General features: G+C 48.1%; 1 protein-coding gene across 4 annotated transcripts in view; it reads right to left on the reverse strand.

Annotated features, from left to right (window-relative positions):
* Window positions 1–2,828: 2,828 nt before the first annotated feature.
* The window catches only part of PUF60 (poly(U) binding splicing factor 60), a 35,846-nt gene continuing 14,876 nt past the window's right edge, over window positions 2,829–23,798 (reverse strand). For 2 of the 4 annotated variants that reach the window (XM_075415389.1, XM_075415390.1), the window contains 10 exons: window positions 22,230–22,325; window positions 20,410–20,499; window positions 19,332–19,382; window positions 15,099–15,260; window positions 14,540–14,632; window positions 13,382–13,595; window positions 12,790–12,980; window positions 8,778–8,913; window positions 8,061–8,296; window positions 2,829–3,259 (listed from right to left, as the gene is read on the reverse strand). In XM_075415389.1, coding sequence (XP_075271504.1) covers window positions 2,960–3,259; window positions 8,061–8,296; window positions 8,778–8,913; window positions 12,790–12,980; window positions 13,382–13,595; window positions 14,540–14,632; window positions 15,099–15,260; window positions 19,332–19,382; window positions 20,410–20,499; window positions 22,230–22,325 — 1,569 coding nt within the window. In that variant the 3' untranslated portion in view covers window positions 2,829–2,959. Of the gene's footprint in view, window positions 3,260–8,060; window positions 8,297–8,777; window positions 8,914–12,789; window positions 12,981–13,381; window positions 13,596–14,539; window positions 14,633–15,098; window positions 15,261–19,331; window positions 19,383–20,409; window positions 20,500–21,229; window positions 21,315–22,229; window positions 22,326–23,798 lie in introns of all 4 variants that reach the window. The other 2 variants (XM_075415388.1, XM_075415391.1) reach the window with 2 other exon arrangements.

Consider the following 23,798-nt stretch of genomic DNA (forward strand, 5'->3'; position numbering starts at 1 on the left):
CTCCCCAGGCTGAGCAGCCCCAGCTCTCCCAGCCTCTCCTCCCAGCAGAGGGGTTCCAGCCCTCGGGTCATTGCTGGGGCCTCCTCTGGCCCCGCTCCCACAGCTCCAGCTCTGTCCTGTGCTGAGGGCTCCAGAGCTGGACGCAGGACTCCCGGGGGGTCTCAGCAGAGCGGGGCAGAGGGGCAGAATCCCCCTCCCTCGCCCTGTGCCCCCGCTGCTGGGGATGCAGCCCAGGGCACGGTTGGCCTTCGGGGCTGTCAGCGCACACGGCCGGGTCATGTCCAGCCTTTCATCAATCCTAGAATCATTAAGGCTGGAAAAGACCTCTAAGACCATCAAGTCCAACACCCCCACACCTGCTAAACCATGTCCCAAAGTGCCACATCTACACTTTTTCTGAACACCTCCAGGGATGGGGACTGCACCACTTCCCTGAGCAGCCGATTCCAACGCCTGACCAGTACCCAGCACCCCCAAGTCCTTCTCCTCAGAGCTGCTCTCAATCCATTCTCCACCCAGCCTGTATTGACACTGACTGGGGGTTAACCAACCCATCTACTAGACCTTGCACTTGGCCTCAGCGAACTGTATGAGCTTCACAGCCCACTCTTCCAGCCTGTCAAGGTCCCCAAGCCTGTCAAGGTCCCCAAGCCTGCCAAGGTCCCTCTGGGTGGCCTCCCGTCCCTTTAGTGTATCCACCACACCACTCTGTTTGGTGTGATCCACAAACTTGCTGAGGGTGCACTCAATTCCACCGTCTACCTTATTAACAAAATTATTGTACAGTATCAGTCCCAGTATGGTCCCCTGAGGGTCACCACTCATTACTGATCTCCATTGTGACATGGAGCTGTTGGCTGCAACTCTTTGCATGTGGCCATCCAGCCAATTCCTCATCCATCTAATAGTTCATCCACCAAACCCGTATCTCTCCAATTTAGTTAACCAGGATGTTGGGGAGGACCGTGTCACAGGCCACACAAAAGTCAAGACAGATGATCTTTTGTCAGACGTTGGACTTGTCAAGACATTTATAAAGTTACTTTTGTAAAATCTCATCTTGTCAGCCATGAAAGACTTATCGTGCACAAAAACTTGTTGATTAACACTTAGGCTGTCATTCTTTGATCTGTGCTCTCCCCTTGCATCGACTTTTATCCGATTTGGTTTTTTAAAGCACCAACACCCCCAAGGAACTTTCTAGGGCAGTCTTGTACTCTTAAATTCAGCCAAGAGAACAGAAGCAAATGGCAGAAAACGGAAGCTAGACAGACCAACTAAGACATGGCAGAGGTGTTTTGATCTTCTCTAGCAGGAATAGTAAAACTCTGGAACAATTAAAAATAGTGAATTTTCCCCTATATCACAAGCAAAAGCAGCAAAGAAGCCACGCTGCATTGCGAAACGGGGGCAATGGTGAGCTGCCAGTATGCTGCGGCTGAGAGGTCAACGGGATCGCAGGTGGCACAGAAGAGAAAGGACCAAGGCCACTATACAGTGCATTCAGCAGATCTCATCACCTACTTTCAACAAAAGGAAATTAAAGCTAACAGATGCAAAGAAGGGCTGCTAGGGCAGACGACCAGGGAAAGAGCAAGCTGGTCCCAAGAGACTCTGGCTATCAAAACACACGCTGAAAGCGACAGGCTTGCTATTAACTTGGAATGGCTGTAACAGAGAAGAAAGGGTTATTTACATTGACAGGCAGTATTAGTTCAAAAAGAAGTAAACATAGTTTAATTACAAATAAAGTTAACCTGCAAATACAAATTTCTGACCTACGACAGAAGAAGGGTTCTTCTGAGTCTTTGAAAAAAATACAAAAATTTAATTTTAAAAGCATCTCCAAGCTCAAAAGCAACACACAGCTGCAGGCTCAACTCGGAATTCCCTACCGAAGTTCCTTTGAGATCATTCTTCCTTTATTTGAATTTCTAAACTAAAATAGTTATTTTCTTCAGATCTGTGCTGTGTACCAGTTATGCATAAGAAGCAATATGGCAGCCCCTCACATACTTAAAATATTTAAAATAATTAACACGTGCTAATTCTGTTCCTACTCATTAGCTAGACAAAAAGATTACTAAAATAAATGCATTTAAGATTTGTAAATATTACTAAAGCCTTGAGTCCTCAAAAAACCCCACAAAAAAACCAAACCAAACCCAACCCAAACTCTCCTTTCAGGCAAGGCAGGTGTTCCGTATCACTGTCCACAGTACAAGGGCTAAATGTTTACTTCCCAAACGCACTTCAGGTGCTGCAGATGAAGACTACTCTCTCACTCTCCACCCGGCTGTGACGCCTGCAGCCGAACTTGCTACTCATTTGGGCACATTAAGGAAGGATCAGTAAGGGTCACTCACCCACCAAAAAAGCTGTGAGGTCCAAACTATGGTATTGGAACAAACATGATGTGAACACTCCAAGAATGCCCGCCTGGTTCAGTTCTCAGCTCTCACCCATGTCTGGGCTGAGTCCAAGCTCAAAACGCAGGTCGTCAGTAGGAAGGCTCCCTCCCAGCACCACCCAAGCTACCCTCGTTGTTAACACAGCAGCACTCCTGGGTGCTGCTGAAATACTCAGTGAGGAAACTCCCTCCTCCCTTCCAACCATTTATGGCCCGTCTCTGAAGAAAACTGCTGTTCCACCCCTAAAAGGTACAGGGGGATCTTGACCTGAGTGCTTCTGAAGTGACCACAGCGTAAGGCAGCAGCGCAAGCAGCAGCCCCTCTTCAGGCTCTGGCTCCGCTCTCCAGGCGGAGGAGGCCAGACCCACCTGACGAGATGTCAGCCCCTTTAACACACACACACAGATGCACACCGGCTTTCTTTGCGCTTTTATCCAAACTAAAAGTACATCACAGAGATCTGTGCCCACCCTGGAGCGTTCTTTACACATGGCTTAAAAAAAACCAGACAGGCAGAGGGGGCAGGGGCAAAGTCTTTCAAGTAGAGTTCATGCTGACAGGTCACTGTTGTCAAATCTCTCCTGGTCGTACACCTCTGCTACCACCTTTCTTCCTGCAAACCAGCGCCCATTCAGAGCCTGAATGGCTTTGTGAGTCTCTGACGCCATGGAGAACTCCACAAAGATCTTGACAATGATCTCAGCATCCTCCTCTTCTCCTTGCTTCTCCTGGTAGATGATGACCCTGTTGACAGCCCCAAATTTGCCACATTCTTCTGTCACTTCTCCCTCTAGGTCGTCGTCAATGTCCTTTGGATCCACCATGTTGCGAAGCACCATCACAGTGGACTGCAGAGAGAAGGCCAAGACAAATGAATCAACACACCTGAGAGACACTGAGTTTGAATTTGCAAAGCCACATCAGACTACGCAGCACGCGCCAGCACCACCAGACACTCCATCACGAACATATGTCATTACAAGCACGCTTCACAAAACCAGTAATGTCCCAAGTTCTCAGCGATAAATTAGTAAATTTTCTTCCCAGGCATGAGAAGCATGAACAGATCTCATTCACTGACAGCTGTGCTGTGGCTGGCCTCAGCCAGGAGAGCCGCGTGCCATCTCTTGAGCTTTTCTTAGACCCATCTTTAAAACACAAGCGACCTAGAGACCTCTGCAGTTTTTCTTGTGCTGTTCCTATCCAGGTATTTTTTGCTTTATCTTCAACACCACTGTCGTGTATTTTTTTGAAAATTTTTCTTCATCTCTAAACAAAGTAGAAGGATTAATTATACCTCTGACAACTGACAGTTGACCAGGTACTCTCGTTACAGGGGATAACGACACGAGTCCCTCGGAGTGCCTGCAACATACCTCTCATACACATCACCCCCATCAAGCCCTTTTGTAACTGCGCACCTCTCTGCATCGCAGAATGGCTGGGGTTGGAAGGGACCTCTGGAGGTCACCTGGTCCAAGCTCCCCTGCTCAAGCAAGGCCACCCAGAGTTGCCAAGGACCGTGTCCCGATGACTTCTGAATGTCTCCAAGGATGGAGACCCCACCACCTCTCTGGGCAGCGTCTGTTTTCGTGCATTACGCCAGGCTCTGCCACACCCTCTCCGTCCAGCTCTGGCCCTGCCCAGCACCCTAGGGCAGACAGAATCACAGAATCACAGAATAGTAGGGGTTGGAAGGGACCTCTGTGGGTCATCTAGTCCAACCCCCTTGCCGAAGCAGGGTCACCTACAGCAGGCTGCACAGGATCTTGTCCAGGCGGGTCTTGAATATCTCCAGAGAAGGAGACTCCACAGCCTCCCTGGGCAGCCTGGGCCAGGGCTCCGTCACCCTCAGAGGGAAGAAGTTCTTCCTCATGTTCAGACGGAACTTCCTGTGCCTCAGTTTGTGCCCATTGCCCCTTGTCCTGTCGCTGGGCACCACTGAAAAGAGCTTGGCCCCATCCTCCTGACACCCACCCTGCAGATATTTATAGGCATTTATAAGGTCCCCTCGCAGCCTTCTCTTCTTCAGTCTGAACAAGCCCAGTTCCCTCAACCTCTCCTCGTAGGGGAGATGCTCCAGTCCCCTCACCATCCTCGTAGCCCTCCGCTGGACTCTCTCCAGTAGCTCTTCAGCAGTTCTTCTGACACAGCAGTTCAGGCTCAGTACGATTCTAAAATACTTCTCCCAGTTCTCACTCACGCGTCTGCACAACTGCCTTTAAGGGCCTACTTAAAGGACAGCAGAAACGGAAGGGTACATAGGCTAAGAAGGACAAGCAGCTTTGAGACTGGTGCAGTTTACGACTCTCTCGACACTGCTGAACTTTTTTTCAAGCAAGCATGCCAAATGAATTGGATTCTTTCGGAAAGGCGCTTCTGACAGGAAAGCTGGCTGCTACGCGAGAAGCTCAAAGATGTATTTAAAATTATGCACCCTTTGAAAGTGAAGAACACTCGCTAGCTAACTCACTTCTGTCCTCCCTTACGAAATGCATGTCAGCATTATCCCTGCTTAGCAAACAGAGAAGAAACATTGTCAAGTCAGTGTCACAGCTCAGGAAATCCGCGTGTCAGATTGGAAACATGATCACACACAGAACAAACTGGGAGGTGTGGTAGATACACCAGCAGGCTGTGCTGCCATTCAGCGTGACCTGGATAGGCTGGAAAGCTGGGCAGAGAGGAACCTGATGAGGTTCAACAAGGGCAAGTGCAGGGTCCTGCACCTGGGGAGGAACAACCTCATGCACCAGTACAGGCTTGGGGTGGACCTGCTGGAGAGCAGCTCTGCGGAGAGGGACCTGGGTGTCCTGGTGGACGACAGGTTAACCATGAGCCAGCAGTGTGCCCTGGCTGCCAAGAAAGCCAATGGGATCCTGGGGTGCATCAAGAAGAGTGTGGCCAGCAGGTCGAGGGAGGTTCTCCTTCCCCTCTACACTGCCCTGGTGAGGCCTCATCTGGAGTACTGTGTCCAGTTCTGGGCTCCCCAGTTCAAGAAAGATGAAGAGCTACTGGAGAGAGTCCAGCGGAGGGCTACAAGGATGGTGAGGGGACTGGAGCATCTCTCCTACGAGGAGAGGCTGAGGGAACTGGGCTTGTTCAGCCTGAAGAAGAGAAGGCTGCGAGGGGACCTTATAAATGCCTATAAATATCTGCAGGGTGGGTGTCAGGAGGATGGGGCCAAGCTCTTTTCAGTGGTGCCCAGTGACAGGACAAGGGGCAACGGGCACAAACTGAGGCACAGGAAGTTCCGTCTGAACATGAGGAAGAACTTCTTCCCTCTGAGGGTGACGGAGCCCTGGAACAGGCTGCCCAGGGAGGTTGTGGAGTCTCCTTCTCTGGAGATATTCCAGACCCGCCTGGACAAGGTCCTGTGCAACCTGCTGTAGGTGACCCTGCTTCGGCAGGGGGGTTGGACTGGGTGACCCACAGAGGTCCCTTCCAACCCCTACTATTCTGTGATTCTGTGATTCTGTGAAATGCCCAAACAAGAAGCCTGATGACATTACTAACAGACACCCCTCGAAGACCCCCAGTCAAACAAATCTACGACTCTCTTCTCCTGTTTAATGTTTTGACTTTTTCTATCATTCATTCCTGTCCTCTTTCTCATTATAATCATTGTGTCTGGGTTGGCAGGGACCTTTAAAGATCATCTGGTTCCAAGCCCCTGCCAGGGTCAGGGACTCCTTCCACCAGCCCAGGTTGCTCAAAGCCCCGTCCTACCTGGTCTTGAACACTGCCAGGGATGGGGCAGCCACAGCTTCTCTGAGCCTTACCATACTCAGAGTGAAGAATTTTTTTCTTGTATGTAACCTAAATCTCCCTTCTTTTGGTGCAGCCCAGGGCACGGTTGGCCTTCGGGGCTGCCAGCGCACATTGCTGGGTTACGCTGAGCCGCTCCTCAACCAGCACCCCCACCAAGACCTTTTCCTCAGGGCTGCTCTCAACCCATTCTCCGCCCAGCCTGTCTTTGTGCTTGGGATTGCCCTGACCCACGTGCAGGACCTTGCACTTGGCCCTGTTGAACTTCATGAGGTTCACACAGGCCCACCTCTCAAGCCTGTCCGGGTCCCTCTGGTGGCATCCCATGCCTCCAGCCTGTGGACCGCACCACACAGCTTGGTGTCGTCGGCAGACTTGCTGAGGGTGCACTCAATGCCACTCTCCATGTCACCGACAAAGAAGTTAAACAGCACCAGTCCCAACAGCAACCCCTGAGGAACACCACTTGTCACCGATCTGCACTTGGACATGGGGCCGTTGACTGCAACTCTGAGTGTGACCATCCAGCCAATTCCATATCCATCGAGTGGTCCGTCCGTCAAACCCTGTCTCTCCAACTGAGACACAAGGGATGTCATGCAGCACAGTGCCAAAAGCTTTGCACAAGTCCAGGTAGATGACGCCAGTTGCTCTTCCCTTATCCACCAACCCTGTAACCCCATTGTAGAAGGCCACCACATTTGTCAGGCATGATCTGCCCCTAGTGAAGCCATGTTGGCTGTCACCAGTCACCTCCTTATTTTCCATGTGCCTCAGCATAGTTTCCAGGAGGATCCGCTCCATGAGCTTGCTGGGCACAGAGGTGAGACTGACTGGCCTGTAGCTCCCTGGGTCTTCCTTCTTCTCTTTTTAAAAATGGGGGTTATCTTTCCCCTTTTCCACTCACTGGGAACTTCACCGGACTGCCACAACTTCTCAGATGTGATGGGTAGTGGCTTAGCAACTTCATCTGCCAGTTGCCTCAGGACCCACGGATGCATCTCGTCAGGTCCCATGGACTGTGCACCTTTAGGTTCTTTAGACGGTCTCAAACCTGACCTTCTCCTACAGTGGGCAGTTCTTCTTTCTCCCAGTCCCTGCCTTTGCCATCTGCAACTCGGGCGGTGTGGCTGGAGCACTTGCCAGTGAAGACTGAGGCACAAAAGTCATGGAGTACCTGGGCGTTCTCCATATCCTGGGTAACCAGGTCTCCTGTTCCCTTCCGGAGAGGGCCCACCTTTTGCCTAGCCTGCCTTTTATCATCAGTGTACCTATACCTTTTCTTGTTGCCCTTGATGTCCCTGGCCAGATTGAATTCTATCAGGGCTTTAGGTTTCCTAACCTGATCCCTGGCTGCTCGTACAATTTCTGTGTATTTCTGCAAGGCTACTTGTCCTTGCTTCCACCTTCATGAAATTTTGTTTTAGAAACACGTCAGAGTTTCACCCTACAGCCAAAGGTTGTGGGGAAAAGGTGGACTCAATAGTTTGCAATAGATTGCCCCTGACCATGTGCCAGTCTCACTTCTTTAATTATAAGCCAAAAGGCCATCATGGTTTGCTTTAATGATGCTAAGTAAGCACACAGTTTAATCAGAGACACCTCCTGGCCAAGCCACTTCTAGTCTAGTCCCTCCCTTTCTGGTCTGAGCCCTCAGAGAAGCTCTGAGAAGTTCCTAAATGCAGAGTAAGAACCATCACAAGCCACACACATGCCTTTCTAGTCCCCACATGAGCTCTGTGGGGTACCTACAATGTGTGCTGCAGGAAGCCTGTACCACATACACAACTGCATGGAGATGCCACTTTAAGACAGGTCTGAACCTGGTAGTCTCATTTGTTGGCAACAGGAACCAGCTCAGGGCAGTCACAGCGCACTCACCTCCTGTTTACGCAGCAACTTCTGCATCACCATATGACGGGCACTGCTGCCAGATATGCTCATGTGTTCCTGCTCACTCAGCATCTCTGGCCTCTCTGACTCCTGGAAGACCTCCTCTTCTTCCTTCTCCTTTTTGGCCTCCATCAGGCCCAATGCTGGGGGACTAGCCAGGATAGGATTCACAACTCCCACTTGTGGAATAGTGACAGGAATGGGAGGTCGGGCAGGGGTTACACCTGTAAGAGTACAAACACTGTAGCATAAGGAAAAGAACCGATGTTCTGCAACATCTGGGTACACACCAGCCAGTGATAAAGAGGATCACAGAACCTAGAGTGTTTTATTCACTCTGCACCAAGGACGACCACGGAGAGACCAGCGGCAGCTCAGTCAGCATACAGGACATCAGCATTCAATACATGCATCACATACTCGCCCAGAAGGGAGACAGAGTGCAGGATTTTGCACGGAGTAACAATTATCCAGATTTTCACTTAGAGTGCCATGCATTCCTGCTGTGAAGTTCATGTCTTTGTCGTATCTATTATATACCAAAACAAATCCTGCTGTGCTGCACATACGAAAAAATAAAAGTTCTTGACAAAGCAGGGCAAGGAGGAGGATTCCAGCTTCAACTTCTCCTCAGCTGTGAGCCCAGCTACAGAGAACCACACTTTGTAACAGGCACACAAGTGACAAAATGAGGAGCAAACACACCTGTGATGACTCCTGGTGCTTGCGCTGCCATCACGGCCTGCGGCAACGCCCCTAACGGCTGGGCCAGAGTCAGTGCTGGAGAGACCAGCCCTGGGGTTGCCAAAGTGCCAAGAACCGCAGCTCCTGCCACTGCTTCCTGCAAGAGAAAAACAAACAAGCAAAACCTCCAAGTGTTATTTCTGCATCAAGAAGTCATACTATGGGTGCATTCAGCAGAGGCTCTGCTTTTTTCACACCTAAGAAATACCAGATATATAGATTCTGGGGATGACAGCTCTCCAGTGCTACTGTAAAAGAAAAAAGTACACCTCCCAGCCCACCAGAGAAAAGCAGGAACTACAAGACACCAAGCCTTGGGAGAAGAACGCTCTCTTGCAACTCAAATTTCACCGATCCTCTCAATCTGCTAGGTCGGTTACTGAGTGAAAGACACCAAGCGATTCAATACACGGTTTGAACGATGCAGGCAATTCCAGGAGGAATCTCTACTTGTTTCCACCTTCTACACAGATAAAGCTTTTTACTGATGCCAAGGAATGTGATCAATTTAAAAAGATTGATGGAAGCTCCCATCCCACCCCCTCTGACGACAGCACAAGGGCTCTGGGGCCATGTGACAAACCGGGTGAGGGAACTCTTACAAGTTAAGTTTTTTTTCCTAAGTGATCTGGTGGAAGATCAGTGCTTGTCTGATTCAAGAAAAACTCTAGTCAAAAACACTACTGCAAGCACAAGGGACAGGGCAAGGGAGAGCACAATGCTGCTATTTTCAAAAGCCACACACTTTTAGATCAGCTTAAACCAAAAATCTTATCTAAGTCTTCATTCTTGAGGTGCAGATGGCAGCACAGCACTGAAACCGGCCCTGGCCTTCATGATCATTGCCACAGCAGACAACTATCACATTAGTAAACTTCTCAATGAGACAATCATGGAACTAACTTTTGCCACCACCTTTTTTTACTGGTAAGACCCTGCTGAACTTTACCACTTTCAATGACTAGAAACTTTGTTCGAACTTCCAGCTTTGATAATTGAAACATTTTATAACCACTTCCGTTTGTCTGCACCTCCTCTCCCACCCGGTTACCTACTCGCCTTCATACAGACTGTACTCCAGCAAAAATCTGACGTGCCTTTCAGCGTCCTTCTACAGTTACACCAAGCCAAACTCCTCCAGTTTCTGCCTGCATATCAGGTTTTCCAGTTCTCCCAATAATTGCAGTACTTCTCTATACCTTCTATAATTCAAATAAACGTCCTAACTCTAGATGACCAGAACTCAAACATCATTTGAGATGAACACTAATTAGATGATAAAACACTTCCATAAAACTACTCAAAATAATGTGCCTAAAATATACCTGAGGATCCCAATTTTTTTTTGGTTGCTGCTATTATACTCATGATTTAGTTCCCCAGATCCTTCTCTTCCTTGTTTTCATGGGGCTCCTACCAGCCCTGACACTGTGGAGCAAAAAATTCCAAGGTTTTATTCCATAAATGCAGTATCTTGTACTCTACCACTAAATGCTGCATATATTTCTTACTCCAATCTGCTGCAATATTCCCATTCTCCTCTACATTAATAACAAATCTCATCTCTGTGTTGCCAACTAATTCCATTAGCACTCTTCTGCTAATGCCTAAAATAAGGCCACTAATATTTTTATTGCAGATGAGGCAAGACCTGTCTGTAAGTCATTCGCCAGCAGAATGAAGGGTCAGCAATTTCCAGCACAGCTCGTTTCCATTTCTTCTTCTCACTTGCCTACACATCTCATAATCCATCGTAACAGTGTTGGTCTTGTCTAAATTTCCCAGAGGGGTCTCCAGAAACTCCCAAATTGCTGATACGATATGCTTTAATTTTTTTTTCTAACGAAGCATAACAGTCATCTTCTCAAAGGAAGCCATGTTCATTTAGCATGGGTATTTCCCTAAAATACCCAACTATTTTGCATATATGTTTATTTTGAAAATTTTGTCTCTCTTCTTCTTCTATCCTTCCTTTAAAGCTCATTTTCAATCCTTCCCTACCACTGGGGTGAGAACAACGCCTGCAGATACCAGTTTTCCATGATATCTTAAAGGCAAGTATCATGTTTGCTATTCTCCAGCCATTCAGCAATAGCCCCGACATGACAGACTTATTACAAAACAACACCCCAAAACTATTAAGCGTACATCTGCACATGGCAAACTCCACGCTTTACACCCACCTAGGATGCAGTGATCCCATGTGCATCATTAGCCAGTCTGCCTCACGCTTCTCGTGAAGGGGAGAGATACTTCTGTAAGCATTCAGTGCTGTAACAAGACTATCATCATTTTTGACTACGTTGGTCATTAGCTGCACCCACTCTTTACTTAAATGACTAAAGAAACTTATCCTAATAGCTTTAGTTCCTTAACTTCTTTTGCAAGACTGACTTTTTTATTGTCACTGTAAAGACATTAACTATCTTTGCTGCCTCTCTCTCTCCATAGTTTCATTTGGGTGCAGAGACTCTTCCTCCTGCCTTGGCTGGCATGCTAATTCCAGATTAAAGCTGCATTTCTGACTGCAGATCCAAACCTGTATCACTCATTTAAGTTTCTTTCTCACGTCCATGATTTCTTTAGATCCACTGAGTTTACCGATTAGTTTGTGTTCAAAAAAACCTGTGAAATTAAAACCCTTACATACTATGACTGCACATGTTGATGTTTAAAATAAGCTGTTCCACACAAGAACTATGCTAGGAGCGTAAGTACAAGATACTGCCTTCTCTAACTGTTCTTACTCCTTTCCCTAGCCATCTACAACTACCCACACGGCAAATCAGACAGGTTACCTAGATCTGCACCATGTCTAAGTAAAGGCAACAAGACTGTCGAGTATCCCTGAGGTCTTGCAGAACCTTTTTCTACATATGTAATTTTAAATTTTCCTCAGAGTAACAAATCCTGCAGTATTTTGCAGACAGAGACAGTAAGATTTATCCATGTCTGTGAGAGATCTCTCCTGTTTCACTTAGAACTATTACCTCTTTTCTTTCTCAAAATCATTTTGATCCAAGTGATTCTTCTAGCCATGCCTCAACTGCCTTCCTTAGTTGACTGCAGAGGTTCCCAGACTTGTGGACTTTTTACTGGGGACACGCAAACCACCTGAGGGTTTCACATGAGAGGCAGCTCTTCCCACTTCTGCCTTTGCCTTGTGATTCAGAGAAATATTTTCAAGAAGACAGCTGTTCACACAATTAAGTGCAGTCAGTTGATTAGCAGCATGTATAGGCTGCGCACCTCAGCAATTTTTTTGCTTGAGAGAATTCAAGAACCCAGCAGTGCTGGAACTTGTTTTTTGCATGAGCTACGGTGACACAGGGAGAGATTCTGCTGCCCAAGACGAGGATGATGGACACAGATATAGGGGGTTGCTTTGAAAGGCAATCTTCCTCCGTCAGCGCCTACTGCTCATAGCCCGGAGCTTCTTATTACTTCAAGCACACTAAATTTGAGAACCCTTAGACTCCTGCATCGACGTCCAATTCTGCTCCATCACTACATTTCCTTGTTTCTGAACAGCCTAAAGCCATTACAGTCATCTTCCACCTTCCTACACAGTCTTTTCAATGACAGATTGTTGCTCATGCAACTATTACTGCCCTCATTAGTCTGCCCCCTTTCATGTACTTTCATGCATTCTTTTAGTCTCTACTATAAGCATTTCCCCAATCGCTGGTTTGTCTATCCAGACAAGGAATCTCCTCCAATCTTCCTCCACCATTTCTTAAATAAAGTTCTGATCAGCTGTGCCAGACTCGGCTCCAAAACGCTGCTGTATCAGATTCTCACAAGTGTCGGGGCAAGCTTCTACAGGTGAAGTCCTGGGAACAGAGTACGATCGAGGGCCAAGGGCTTTCACTCAGCCTAGTGAATACGGCTGGCTGGAACAGTCTGCATGCTTGTCTCTAGCAGGGTCACAACAATCACCCACTTGGTTGAATCACACCAGCCTATGCCTTACCTGTGCTGTGATCTTGGCTGTAGCAGCGGCTGCAGCGACAGCCGCTGCTGGAGGTAGTCCTCCTGGCGTAGCAGGTGTCAGAAGGGGCATCGGAGGAGTCACGGCTTTACCAACTCGCAAATACTGGCCCCCAAGGTCAAAGAGGTTCATAGAGGAAACAGCATCTTGAGAAGACTGTGCTTTCTCGTATTCTACGGGGAGAAAGAGGAATGTTCACAAACATCCTTTTCACTCCTAAACTCAGCCACTGTCTCATCATACAATTGTGATTCCTATTTGCAAAAAACGACTGCGTAGAGTTCCAGTCAGAAGACCCTCAGTGCTCAGCTCACTCACCTCACTCCTCTGATCACACAAGCATTGCTGAGAGCAGTCAGCATGACAGGATCTCTCAACCCACATAACAGTGAGTAAAAATATCTGGCTAGTAATTATATTTCTAAGTTCAGAGCACAGATCTGCTCCAAGTTTATTTCTATCCTTCTGCTTAATGCAATTCTTCCACTAGAGGGGTAAAAAAGAAAAAAAAACAAAAAAACCCCCGATGCTCCCAACCACTCTCCCACACGAAACACCAGACAAGACGTTTTACCGATGAAACCATAGCCTTTGTGTTTTCCTGTCGTGGGATCCCTGGCTAGCGTGCAGGATTTGATCTTCCCAAAGGCCTCAAACACACTCTTGATGTCATCATCTGAAAGATCCTGATGAACAGACGCCACGTAGATGCGGTTGAAAGCCCGTGCCTCTTCTGCTAGCTGATCTATAATCGGCTGCGCCTGACCTATATTACTAGGTCTCCCAACCTGCAGAGAAACGGCAAACAGCCCATCAAGCACTCCAGAGCGCAGCAGCATGACTCACCAAGAGTTACAGCACATAAGCACTCAGCCACTTGACTGTCTTTTCAAACCAAATAATGCCTCCTAAGACCACAATTAGCAAGGGGCAACGGTTGGCTCTGCTCTGGGACACAACCTGCACTACAGGGGATCCTGGAAGTACTGAGAGCCTGGACAAACTCTGCTCTCTCCCCCATTTATGTTCCCTGACCTGCCAAAGACCAACTTGCAGGAACTGAAAACAATTCAGAAAGCAAAATGCAATGCTTCTACATCCTTCTTTCAAAGGCTCCCAAAACCCCCTTAGAAATCAGATGCTGCAGACGCATAGAGCGTATCAGAGATATAAATGCAAGATATAAAACATCTGGAACAAAATGCTAGTTTCCCCCCCAGTTTCAATGCCCAAAGTTTCACCTTTGGAAGACCCCCTCTTAGTGCCTGAAAAAAAACACAGCTACAATTCTTTGCTCCTTTCTGTTTGTGCTGAATGCCTCCTTTTAGTATGGCAAAGGTGGACTCTACTTGAAGTCCCTTGCACTATCGACAGGCACAACAAAAGTCGAATGCTGCTTATCGACCATCCACACAAATACAATATAAGAAAGCAGCATTAAAATATCAAGAATCACCTTTGGTTTGACCTCAAGAGACTTCTATTCTACATGTGGGTGGAAAAAACCGAGCTAGCTTACCAGAACAAGTTTCTAGGTCTTATTAGTATGCTGGGGGTTTCTCCTCAGAGAGAAATGGGCCCAGAGCCACTATGTACTCAATGGGTTGAACGTCAGGTCTATCAGGGAACAAATTCTAGGTTGTCTTCCACATTACAATACTGTGGGAAGCATTTCTAGGCATAAATCATTCCTCACAGTAAAGAGATTTTTCAGAGCATGCCTGCTACTCACCTTTATATTTCTTCCCCCCAGCATAACAGAATTCATCTGCTCCAGGGCCAGCTGTGCGGCTTCGGGTACTTCATATTCCACAAAAGCAAAACCCTAGGACAGAAGGACACGCTCACTGAATCACACCAGCTGTATCTTGTCTCAGATCGAGTGCCAAGCTAACACAGCCAAGACTTCCCACGCACCAGATTCCTACTGTCATGGCCTGAGAAGAGATGTTTCCTTAAAGAAGCTTCTCATGGAAGCAGAAAATCGCATGCAGAAGCACTGACACAAGGTTACCTGCTTCCAGAGCCTCTCAAGCGCCTGACAGCAAAAGGCCACTGCGTACAAGACTGCTAGGTGTTTGGCATCTTTCATGTACACCACCCCCATGCACATCTGGTTCCCACCACAGAATCCTGCAAAGCTAAGTAGAGCAGGCAGCCACAAACACTCATCTCAAAGCGCTAAAAGCAGCCTGCTCTCTGCGAGGGTAAAGGCTCCCTCCTCTCCCGGATATATCCAGGAAGGCCTTGGAGACAAGAACAAACCCATCACCTGAGGGCTGTGGACCAACCTTGTGCTTCATTGTAACAGAGTCCCAGGACATATCAATGCTTTTTATAGGTCCAAATGGGGCAAAGGCCTGGCGAATGGTATCTTCTCCCAGCTCATAGTATATGGAGCCCACATACACACGACACATGATGGCCAGGGCGCGCTGCCTCTGAGCTGCCATCTGTATTGGAAAGAAGAACTGGCTGGTTAGATCAGGGGGCGGTCATGGATGTCAGGACCTCTTTCCCTTTCCCCTTCCCTCCCAGGAGCTATGACCCAACCGCAGGTAGCTCCTCACTGGGCTGCAGCACAGCCTGCCACACGTAGTAATAAAGAAGTATTTTCCTGCTCAATGCACAGACTGCTGGAGCGGATAAACAGTACAGCTCACTCCCAGGGGCAGCCAAACCTGTGATGGGGTCTGCCACCTCAGGAGCCTTAACTCCAATCCCCCAGTAAGGTCTAACCCTCCCCAGCCTGATCACATCTCCAGCAACACTTGCAGGAGGAGGAAATCACTTCATTCTAGGACAGCTTGACCCTCCAGGCAGCAGGGGTCTCAGTTCTGGACACTATTCATAACCCCCCCCCACCCCCCTCCCGCAAGGGGCAGCGAGAGATCCGATACCGGGCACCACCTCGGCACACCCTCCCTCCACCCCATCCTCCCGGGCCACAACAGATCTGGAACTGGGCACCTCCTCCCCACTCCCTCGAGCATCGCACACCACCTCCTCCCGCCCCGCCCCAGGCAGCATGAGATCCAGTACTAGGCACCACTTCCACCGCACAGTTGAAAAGCAAAGCAAAAGAAATTAAACGGTTAAATGAAACTTCTTCATTAAGTGTGTGGTGCTAGTACTTATCACTGCCTGTTGTTACTGGCTCAGATAGTGGTGCAGCCCCCAAAGCTCCGCCCTTATCAGTTTCGGTGCAGAGAAGGTCTCTGTGCTATTTTCTCCTAAGTATGCCTGAAAACCTGTTTGCAAGACAAATCCAGAAATTTCTTACAGCATGTATCCAAAAAAGCAGTATCCTTCAATTATTTTTCACTCTTATTGCAATTCTAGAATTGCTACTACTAACGAACACTGTTCTAGGAAGATGCTGCCTACGAAAAATCACAGGTTTGGCCAGCATATCCTAGCAGCACGTCTTGGGACCGAGGCAGAAATTAGGTCTCTGCAGAGGCAGCTCCCTATCATCAGCAAGACTGAGTTACAGTGTGTTGGAGATAGGCACAGGGCTTCACTCCCCTTCTGTGTGGAACAGATGGAACACATGTAAAGCAGTAAGGGCTACAGACTGTTGCAGAGTAGGCAAACGCAGCGTTAAGCTCGATGCCTCTCTCCCTTCCCAGCACCACAGTGCCTGGCACCAAAGCTGGGAGCTCTGAACATTCACCTCTTCCCCACCACCGTTTCAGAGGGTCTTTACCCAAGGCCTTGACGAGAGGCCTGCTTTCAGAGTGCCGTAACAACCATGAGCACAACGAGCTCTGACACGTCTGGGGATGCTGCAACTCAAATGGCAAAACAGAGGGGACAGCATTTTATCGGTGACAGTCATGGAAGTGTGGACACAAACTGTACCTGAAGTAATCCTTCTCCCTCACACCTGTACGTGAGTGACAGTGACCATAGGAGGAAACAAACTGTAAATGTTCAACTCCTATTATTCAATACAGCAGGGACACTATAAACAGGAATGGTTCTCACCCCATGCTGCGGCTCCTGAAGTGACATTAAGCTTGCCTCTTCACTGGGTTTAAGTATTTCACACAGTTAAAAACAAGCTGCTTTTCAATTTACTCTGCAAAGCTGTGACTAGGAGGACTATGGCACGTGTACACGCAGGACAGCTGACGTGTGGTCTCCCAGGTTCTCCAACACATTCCCAGCTTTGGTGCAGGAAAGCCAGTGATCAGTAGCCCCTCAGCCTGTGTAGTGTGTCCATTTATGGGTTTAGAGCCATCACCATTCTAATCCCAGGCGTCTCAGTGCAGTGCCTCACCCATGGTGCCACAGACTGCGATAAGAATTTAGTGTTTTACCAGGAGTGCTTCTTGACAAGACACTGCAGCCTTGCACCAGGCAGAGGAATTTTTCACCTTCTGAAGGGTCTATATATACAAAAAGGACGTTCCCTTCTTTTCAGTTATCAATGCAACAGGTGCAAGAAAAACAGCATTTGTCCTCTCCCAGGGCAGCAACCTTTACAGGAGGAAATCCACATCTTACCCTGCTGCAGAGATCCTAACAAAATAGGTGGGGTGGAGTTAGGAGGACTCTGTTACATCAGCAACGTGTCAGACATTTGGACCTACAAAAGGCAGAACTGAGGTGGACTGCGATGACTACGGGCACACGTGGATCACTGACAGGTCAGGGGAACGATGTAATGTACACCTGTGAACTAAGCACTTGACAGGGTCAGAAACTCATTGACTAGAAATCTCCTTGTTTTCACTAGCTACCCTAAGTACATTTTACTGGCTACTGGCCCTCCTCCTCCACCTACAAAATAGAGTTTAAAGTATCTGCAACCTTCATAAAGGCAGCAGCTCATAGTCGTACCTACGTAAGTTGCTGTTAAGTGTTTATGAAGGTTCTTTTAAGGACAAGCCAAACCATCATCTTGGATTGCTCCTTTAAACAAAGGAGGTGATGCAAAATCATCACCACTAGCTTCAATTTTAATAAAACAACGTCAGGAAATTGTGCTCATCTTGCTGAAGTGACATGGAAATCCTGAGCTGTAATACTTGGAGGATTAAGTAGGCAGGAAGCTTTAATCTCAGGCACTAAGATAGCCCAATAGGAAGCTCAGGCTGCACTTCCTTCATGTAGGAATTGATGAGTCTTGTCAACAGGAAAAAGTGTTGGACAAAGGTCTGTTCACATTTTCTATGTTCCTGATGGGCTGTGGGATAAAGCATTTGCTGAGGACAGGGTATCCCAACTACACCAAACTGTCCCACAGCCAGACGATTCAGTGCAGGCGCCTGCTTCTAGGACCTGTCCCATCGGCAGCAGTCTGACTTCCCAGCACGGGAGGAACGTCTTCGGAAGAGGGTTCAAAATACTGACTATGCCTTTGAGACTAATGAGAAATTAAACATTTCCTGCAACGTTATCAGTACACGCTTTTTCATCTGTTGCCCAGCTGTGAATGAGCCAAAAATTTTTTTAAGCAAAACTGATGGAGTTTTGCTATCACGTAAACATCTATATTAATTGGTGGAAGTTTCTTGGGCATAAGGGTTCAGAAACCAGCTACGTCAAATTCACATTGAGATGTATGCTTCTAGTCCATTCCAAGCTTACCCATCCCCATAAAACGTGTTTTGGCTCCCCTGCTGACACACTACCTACTGTGCAGTGTTAAAGGAGGGAAAACAGGCGATTTTAGCTTTAGTGCATCTTTCATTGTGGAGTACAAGGCTCCGGCTGCATTTCACACCAAGCAGAAATATTATATTCTGGCAAGACAGAAAAATATTTACAAATTTACAAATCAATTTACAAATTAACCCCTGCATGCAGAGTGGAGCTCATAAGACACTTTCTGCAGTGGCCATTGTCCAGCATGCCTAGGAAAAAGGAGGGGATGGATATTCCCGGGTAATTAAGCTCTGTGTGGCATCTGATTAGAAATTCCAGCACTGAAGGACTGCACATGTTCTCTGAATAGTCCTGCAGTTCTGTTACTTCCATCCTGCTTTTTCTTCACTTGAAACATGCCCTACTCACCTAGTCTGGAAACATGCACAGTAAGAGCAGTCTTACATCTGGGCTACGTTACGTTCTGCAAACCTACAGTGCCCCAGTCCTCCCCAGCACCTTAGCTGCCAGCTCTTTGGTGCGGTGAGTTTGCCTCCTAAGAAATTGCCCATTTGTGAGTTACCTTGGCAGTTACTTTTAGGTCAGGACCTCAGAACTGTAGCATCCCTAGAAATGCAGCTCCCACAATTTCACAGATGTGTTCAGAACTGTCCGAAATCTAAAGCTTTCTTTGCCAACTGACTCCAGCACCCCGACTGCCAATGTCACAGCAGACTGCACCCAGCCTAGGGTCTTCCTCTGGGGAGTTTACACTTTGCCTCTGCTTGTTGTGCTTGTCCATAACAGGTGGGTATGTGGGAGAGTTGTGCTGGGTTGAATTAAGAGCATTGTATTACCACTACATACTTCCCCACTCTAGGCCCTGACTAAGACAAAGTGCCCAAGAAGAAGTGAATATGTCTATTGACCGATTGTAAAGGTGAGAGAGGATCTCCAAAGCCCATTGTCACTGCTGCCATCTGAAAGACAGTAAAGACAGAGTTCAGTCTGTTGGAGCTGAGCATACTACGGCTGTTTGTAAAAACTCAAGCAGAGCGGCGGCACAGGGAACCTGTGAGAGAGGCCTCTCCTTCCTTGCCCCTCACTGCCTGGTCCCAAGGACTGTCCAGCGCTGGGACCCTGCAGATTCCAGTCCCACCAGGTCAGGGTGGAGTTGTGCTGCTGCCACTGCCTCAGGAAGCAGGGTCTTCTCCCAGGGGGGGACTCAAGGCAATAGTAACCTCTGCAACCACTGTCATTGATTCACCCCCAGCATTTAAAAAGGAGCCCCTCAACTAGATCAGACACTCGGAAACAAGCACAGCCCTGAAAGGCCAGACCTGCCTAATGTGGCAAGCTCATCCACAGTGATTCTCCATTAAAAAAATCCAGCATCCCAAAGCCATCATTTTAGGCCTCCTAACTTTGAGTAGAAGGCTGTGAGATGCGTTCCAGCAACCTCTGAAGGCCGGCGGATTTAAATATCAGTTGAGGGCTCTCCCAGTACACAGGCATTCCAGCACTAGTGGGAATAGCCAACGGAATGTCTCTGAAATTGAGAGCACCTGGGTGAAGGGGAGTTGAAATGGGGCAGCACTGTCAGCAACACAGCAGAGGCAGGTACCCTCCCCTCAAGAAGAAGAGATGGTGAAACGATACTGCTCCCAGTAATCCTAGACACCATCTTAAATGGGAGTCGAAAGTGAAACTCTGCAAATTTGTTGGCTGCTGGCATTTCAAAAAGCGTTTGGCCAGAAAACAGGAGAGAGACTCTTCAAAAATTCACTCTCTGAATGAGTGAAATGTGGGGGCAATTTGTGCAGGTGAGTAAAGGGGGCTTCTTTAGTGAGCTGAAGACAGTGCACTGCAATTTCACTGTGGAAACACAAGCGCATGTACCTGGCTCCAGGCAGGCCTCAGGGCTGTGCTCTGCTTCTAAGTGCACAAAGAACTCCACCTTGTTGGGGAGAGTAAGACACAGAAGGAGCATCTCAGAGGGTCTCTCACCTGAAGGTTGGTGAGCTGCTGTTGCTGGTGGGCGATGGTTTGCTTCACCAGCACACTCTTGATACTCTGCTCCATCGCATACTTCTTTGCCTAGAAAGAAATACAGGCTCTTTAGACGTAAGACAATACCACAGAGCAGGGAATCACGTTTGATTTTACACCACAGTTCCCCAGAACCACACAACTGGCTCCCAATGGAACTTTTTGGCACTAAGGCACTCTGTACAACTAGCCCAGCGGCCAACAGCTTACTAACATCTCGAAGTCGTGAGTCCTGAAATACAGCACAATGCTTGAGGCAGAGGACTGGATGGACTCACGTGGCGGCAGGCGCAGTGTTAGGAAAGCAGCATGCACTACACACTTCGCATCTCCCCTCTTCCGCCCTCTGCCCCTTCGATCCCACCATAGCACCTTACCTGCTGGGACGAGGGCAGGACAGATAGCCTCCTTCAAGTCCTTTCCACTCAGAGAACATCTGGACAAAGAGCTTCTACAAAAGGGAAGGGCCTCCAAATCCCCATGTCCAGTCTCTCGACTGGGCGCTCCCCCTCTCTTATCTTATCACATCTGGCCTATTCTAGTTTGAAGAACCCACTGCTTTTCCTCACTAAAATCCTCCAGCTCTGGTCCCTAGCCTGCAGACACAACACTGATTCATTTATTTTTTTCTTTCAGTCTTCTACAAATTTGACAAAGCCTGAGCTTTAACACCCAGTGGTGTTGACATGGAGGCTCTTTGTCAAAGGAAACCTAATACCCACACGTGTGCCTGTTCCCAGCGGATGGTACAAACACACTCAGCCAACCTCTCAGGCACCTGCTTTCCATGGCTGTACGTGTTTGGGAGGTGCCAGGGAACGGCAGGCTCTAAACCGTGGATTTGAGACGTGTGCTTCAGAAACCTGGAAATGGACAAGGGGATTCACATCTGTCAGCTACGGAGAAGCCAGAGGAAACGAGGCCGTTTCACACTGTGAGCCAAACACACACACAAGCAGCTTCAACGTTATGGGAACATTCACACGAAGCCTACCTAGAACAATATTTTACTTGCCTCACCAGAATACAGCAGATGCCTAGCCCACAGTTCCCACATTCCCTGATTTTGCTTTCTTTCCCCTCTTTTCCCAACTTTGCTCTCCTCTCTGTAAGTCAGGCATCACTGACTCCCACCAGGAAAGTGGGCGAGAAGTCAGCAGTAACCTTCCCCCACCAGCTGTATGAAATCAGACCAACAACCAGAAGTCAGAGCTGGACTGAAATTTTATCTGGATTAAAACAGGTTGGCTCAGATGGGTTGAATACTTGCTGCATGCTGCTGCGTCTCTTTACAACAACATGGGAAGGAGCATAACAAAAACAGAGATACCTCATGGTGTGTTCTTGTGCGGACAGAATGAAAGACCAGCTGGAGCGTATCAGAAAGCTATTCCTTGTGGAGTACAGGCTGATCCTTGCAGTAATTTTGTGGCAGTTACACATTGTCTTAGAGTTACAATGTGATCTTAACACGTTATTTACTTATGATTTTGATTTACCTTTTCTTATTAAATTAAAAACACTCTCCCCACCCCAACAACAAATTCCACATCATGCTCCCCAAAAAGCATCTAAAAACTCTAAACCAAATAACTAATTCTTGGGCACGAATTTGAAAGTGCGAATCCACACACAGCATGGCCATTACCCATACACATTCTTGGTAGGCAAGTTTCCTTTTTATAACATCAGTAACAGATGCTCATTTAAAAAAAACAACAAACCAAAAAACCCCAAAGGAGAAGGCTAAGAAGCAAATTCACATCAGGTTTACTCACTTTCTGGAGAGCTTCCTGTTGCTCTGGTGTGAGGGGAGGAAGCCCCAGCTTAGCTGCCGTGCTTTGTCCATTTTCCATTTTAATAGACTCTGTACCCTGAGAAAATAAAAAATACTCATGGAAAAACTGTTCTCACCAATTTCTTCATTCCCAGAAAGCCAAAGCACTTAATGTCAGAACGTCATAGCTGGCTAAAAAGTCTTCCCAAATCTACTAGTAATTCATTAAAACCTGCTAATACTCTAGCCACTCCCTATGGGAGAGCTATCCCATCGACTGTACAAACTGATGAACGTATCGGATACTTAGAGTTCCCTAACCACCAGATCTTCAGTCAAACGAAAATGAAATAATCCCCAGTGTTCACTTGTATCTTCTCCATCCTACCACTCAACAGCTAAACTCTGTGGAGGATACAGGCTCTCCAGGAAGGACAGGCAGGGGAGACGAGGAGCGGGTGTCACCCTTTACATCAAAGGCCAGCTGGAGTGCATGGAGCTCCACTTGAGGATGGATGAGGAGCTGCCCAAGAGCTCATGGGTCAGGATTAAAGGCAGGGCAGGGACTGGTGACATTACAGTGGGAGGGCACACAGCAAGCTCACTACCCTGCCCTTCAGGAGAGCAGACTTTGGCCTCTTTTCAGGGACCTGCTCGGTAGAGTACCATGGGATGAAGCCCTGCAGGGAAGAGGGGTCAAGAAAGCTGGTTAACATTCAAGGATCAGGTGACCCACCTAGTGGATGAGGGAAAGGCTGTAGATGTTGTCCATCTGGACTTTAGTAAGGCCTTTGACACTGTTTCCCACAGCATCCTCCTGGAGAAACTGGCTGCACATGGTCTGCATGGGTGTACGCTTCGCTGGGTAAAAAACTGGCTGGATGGCTGAGCCCAGAGAGCGGCGGTACAGAGTTAAATCCAGCTGACAGCCTGTCACAAGAGGTGGTCCCCAGGGCTCAGTTTTGGAGCCAGTCTTCATCTCTTTATCAATGATCTGCATGAGGGGATCGAGCGCTCCCTCATTAAGTCTGCAGATGATGCCAAGTTGGGCGAGAGTGTTGATCTGTTTGAGGATAGGAAGGGTCTACAGAGGGATTTGGATAGACTGGATCGATGGGCCGAGGCCAGCTGTATGAGGTTCAACAAGGCCAAGTGCTGGGTCCTGCCCTTGGGTCACAACCACTCCATGCAATGCTACGGGCTTGGGGAGGAGTGGCTGGAGAGCTGCCCGGTGGAAAAGGACCTGGGGGTGTTGGTTACTGCAATTTCTTTTCTTTACTAAGTGGTCAAGCACTGGTATAGGCTGCCCAGGGCAGTGGTGGAGTCCCCATCCCTGGAGGGGTTCAAAAAAAGTGTAGATATTGCACTTCGGGACACGGTATAGCAGGCATGGTGGTGTTGGGGTGACGGTTGGACTTCATGATCTGAGACGTCTTTTCCAACCTTAATGATTCTACGATTCTACGATCACCTCCTGCAAACGCAGGAGCGACGCATCCCAGCAAAGAGGAAGTCAGGCAAAAATGCCAGGAGGTCAGCATGGACGAACAAGTTGATCCCGGACAAACTC

This window comes from Opisthocomus hoazin, chromosome 3 (assembly GCF_030867145.1).
Source record: "Opisthocomus hoazin isolate bOpiHoa1 chromosome 3, bOpiHoa1.hap1, whole genome shotgun sequence".
Classification (NCBI taxonomy): domain Eukaryota; kingdom Metazoa; phylum Chordata; class Aves; order Opisthocomiformes; family Opisthocomidae; genus Opisthocomus; species Opisthocomus hoazin.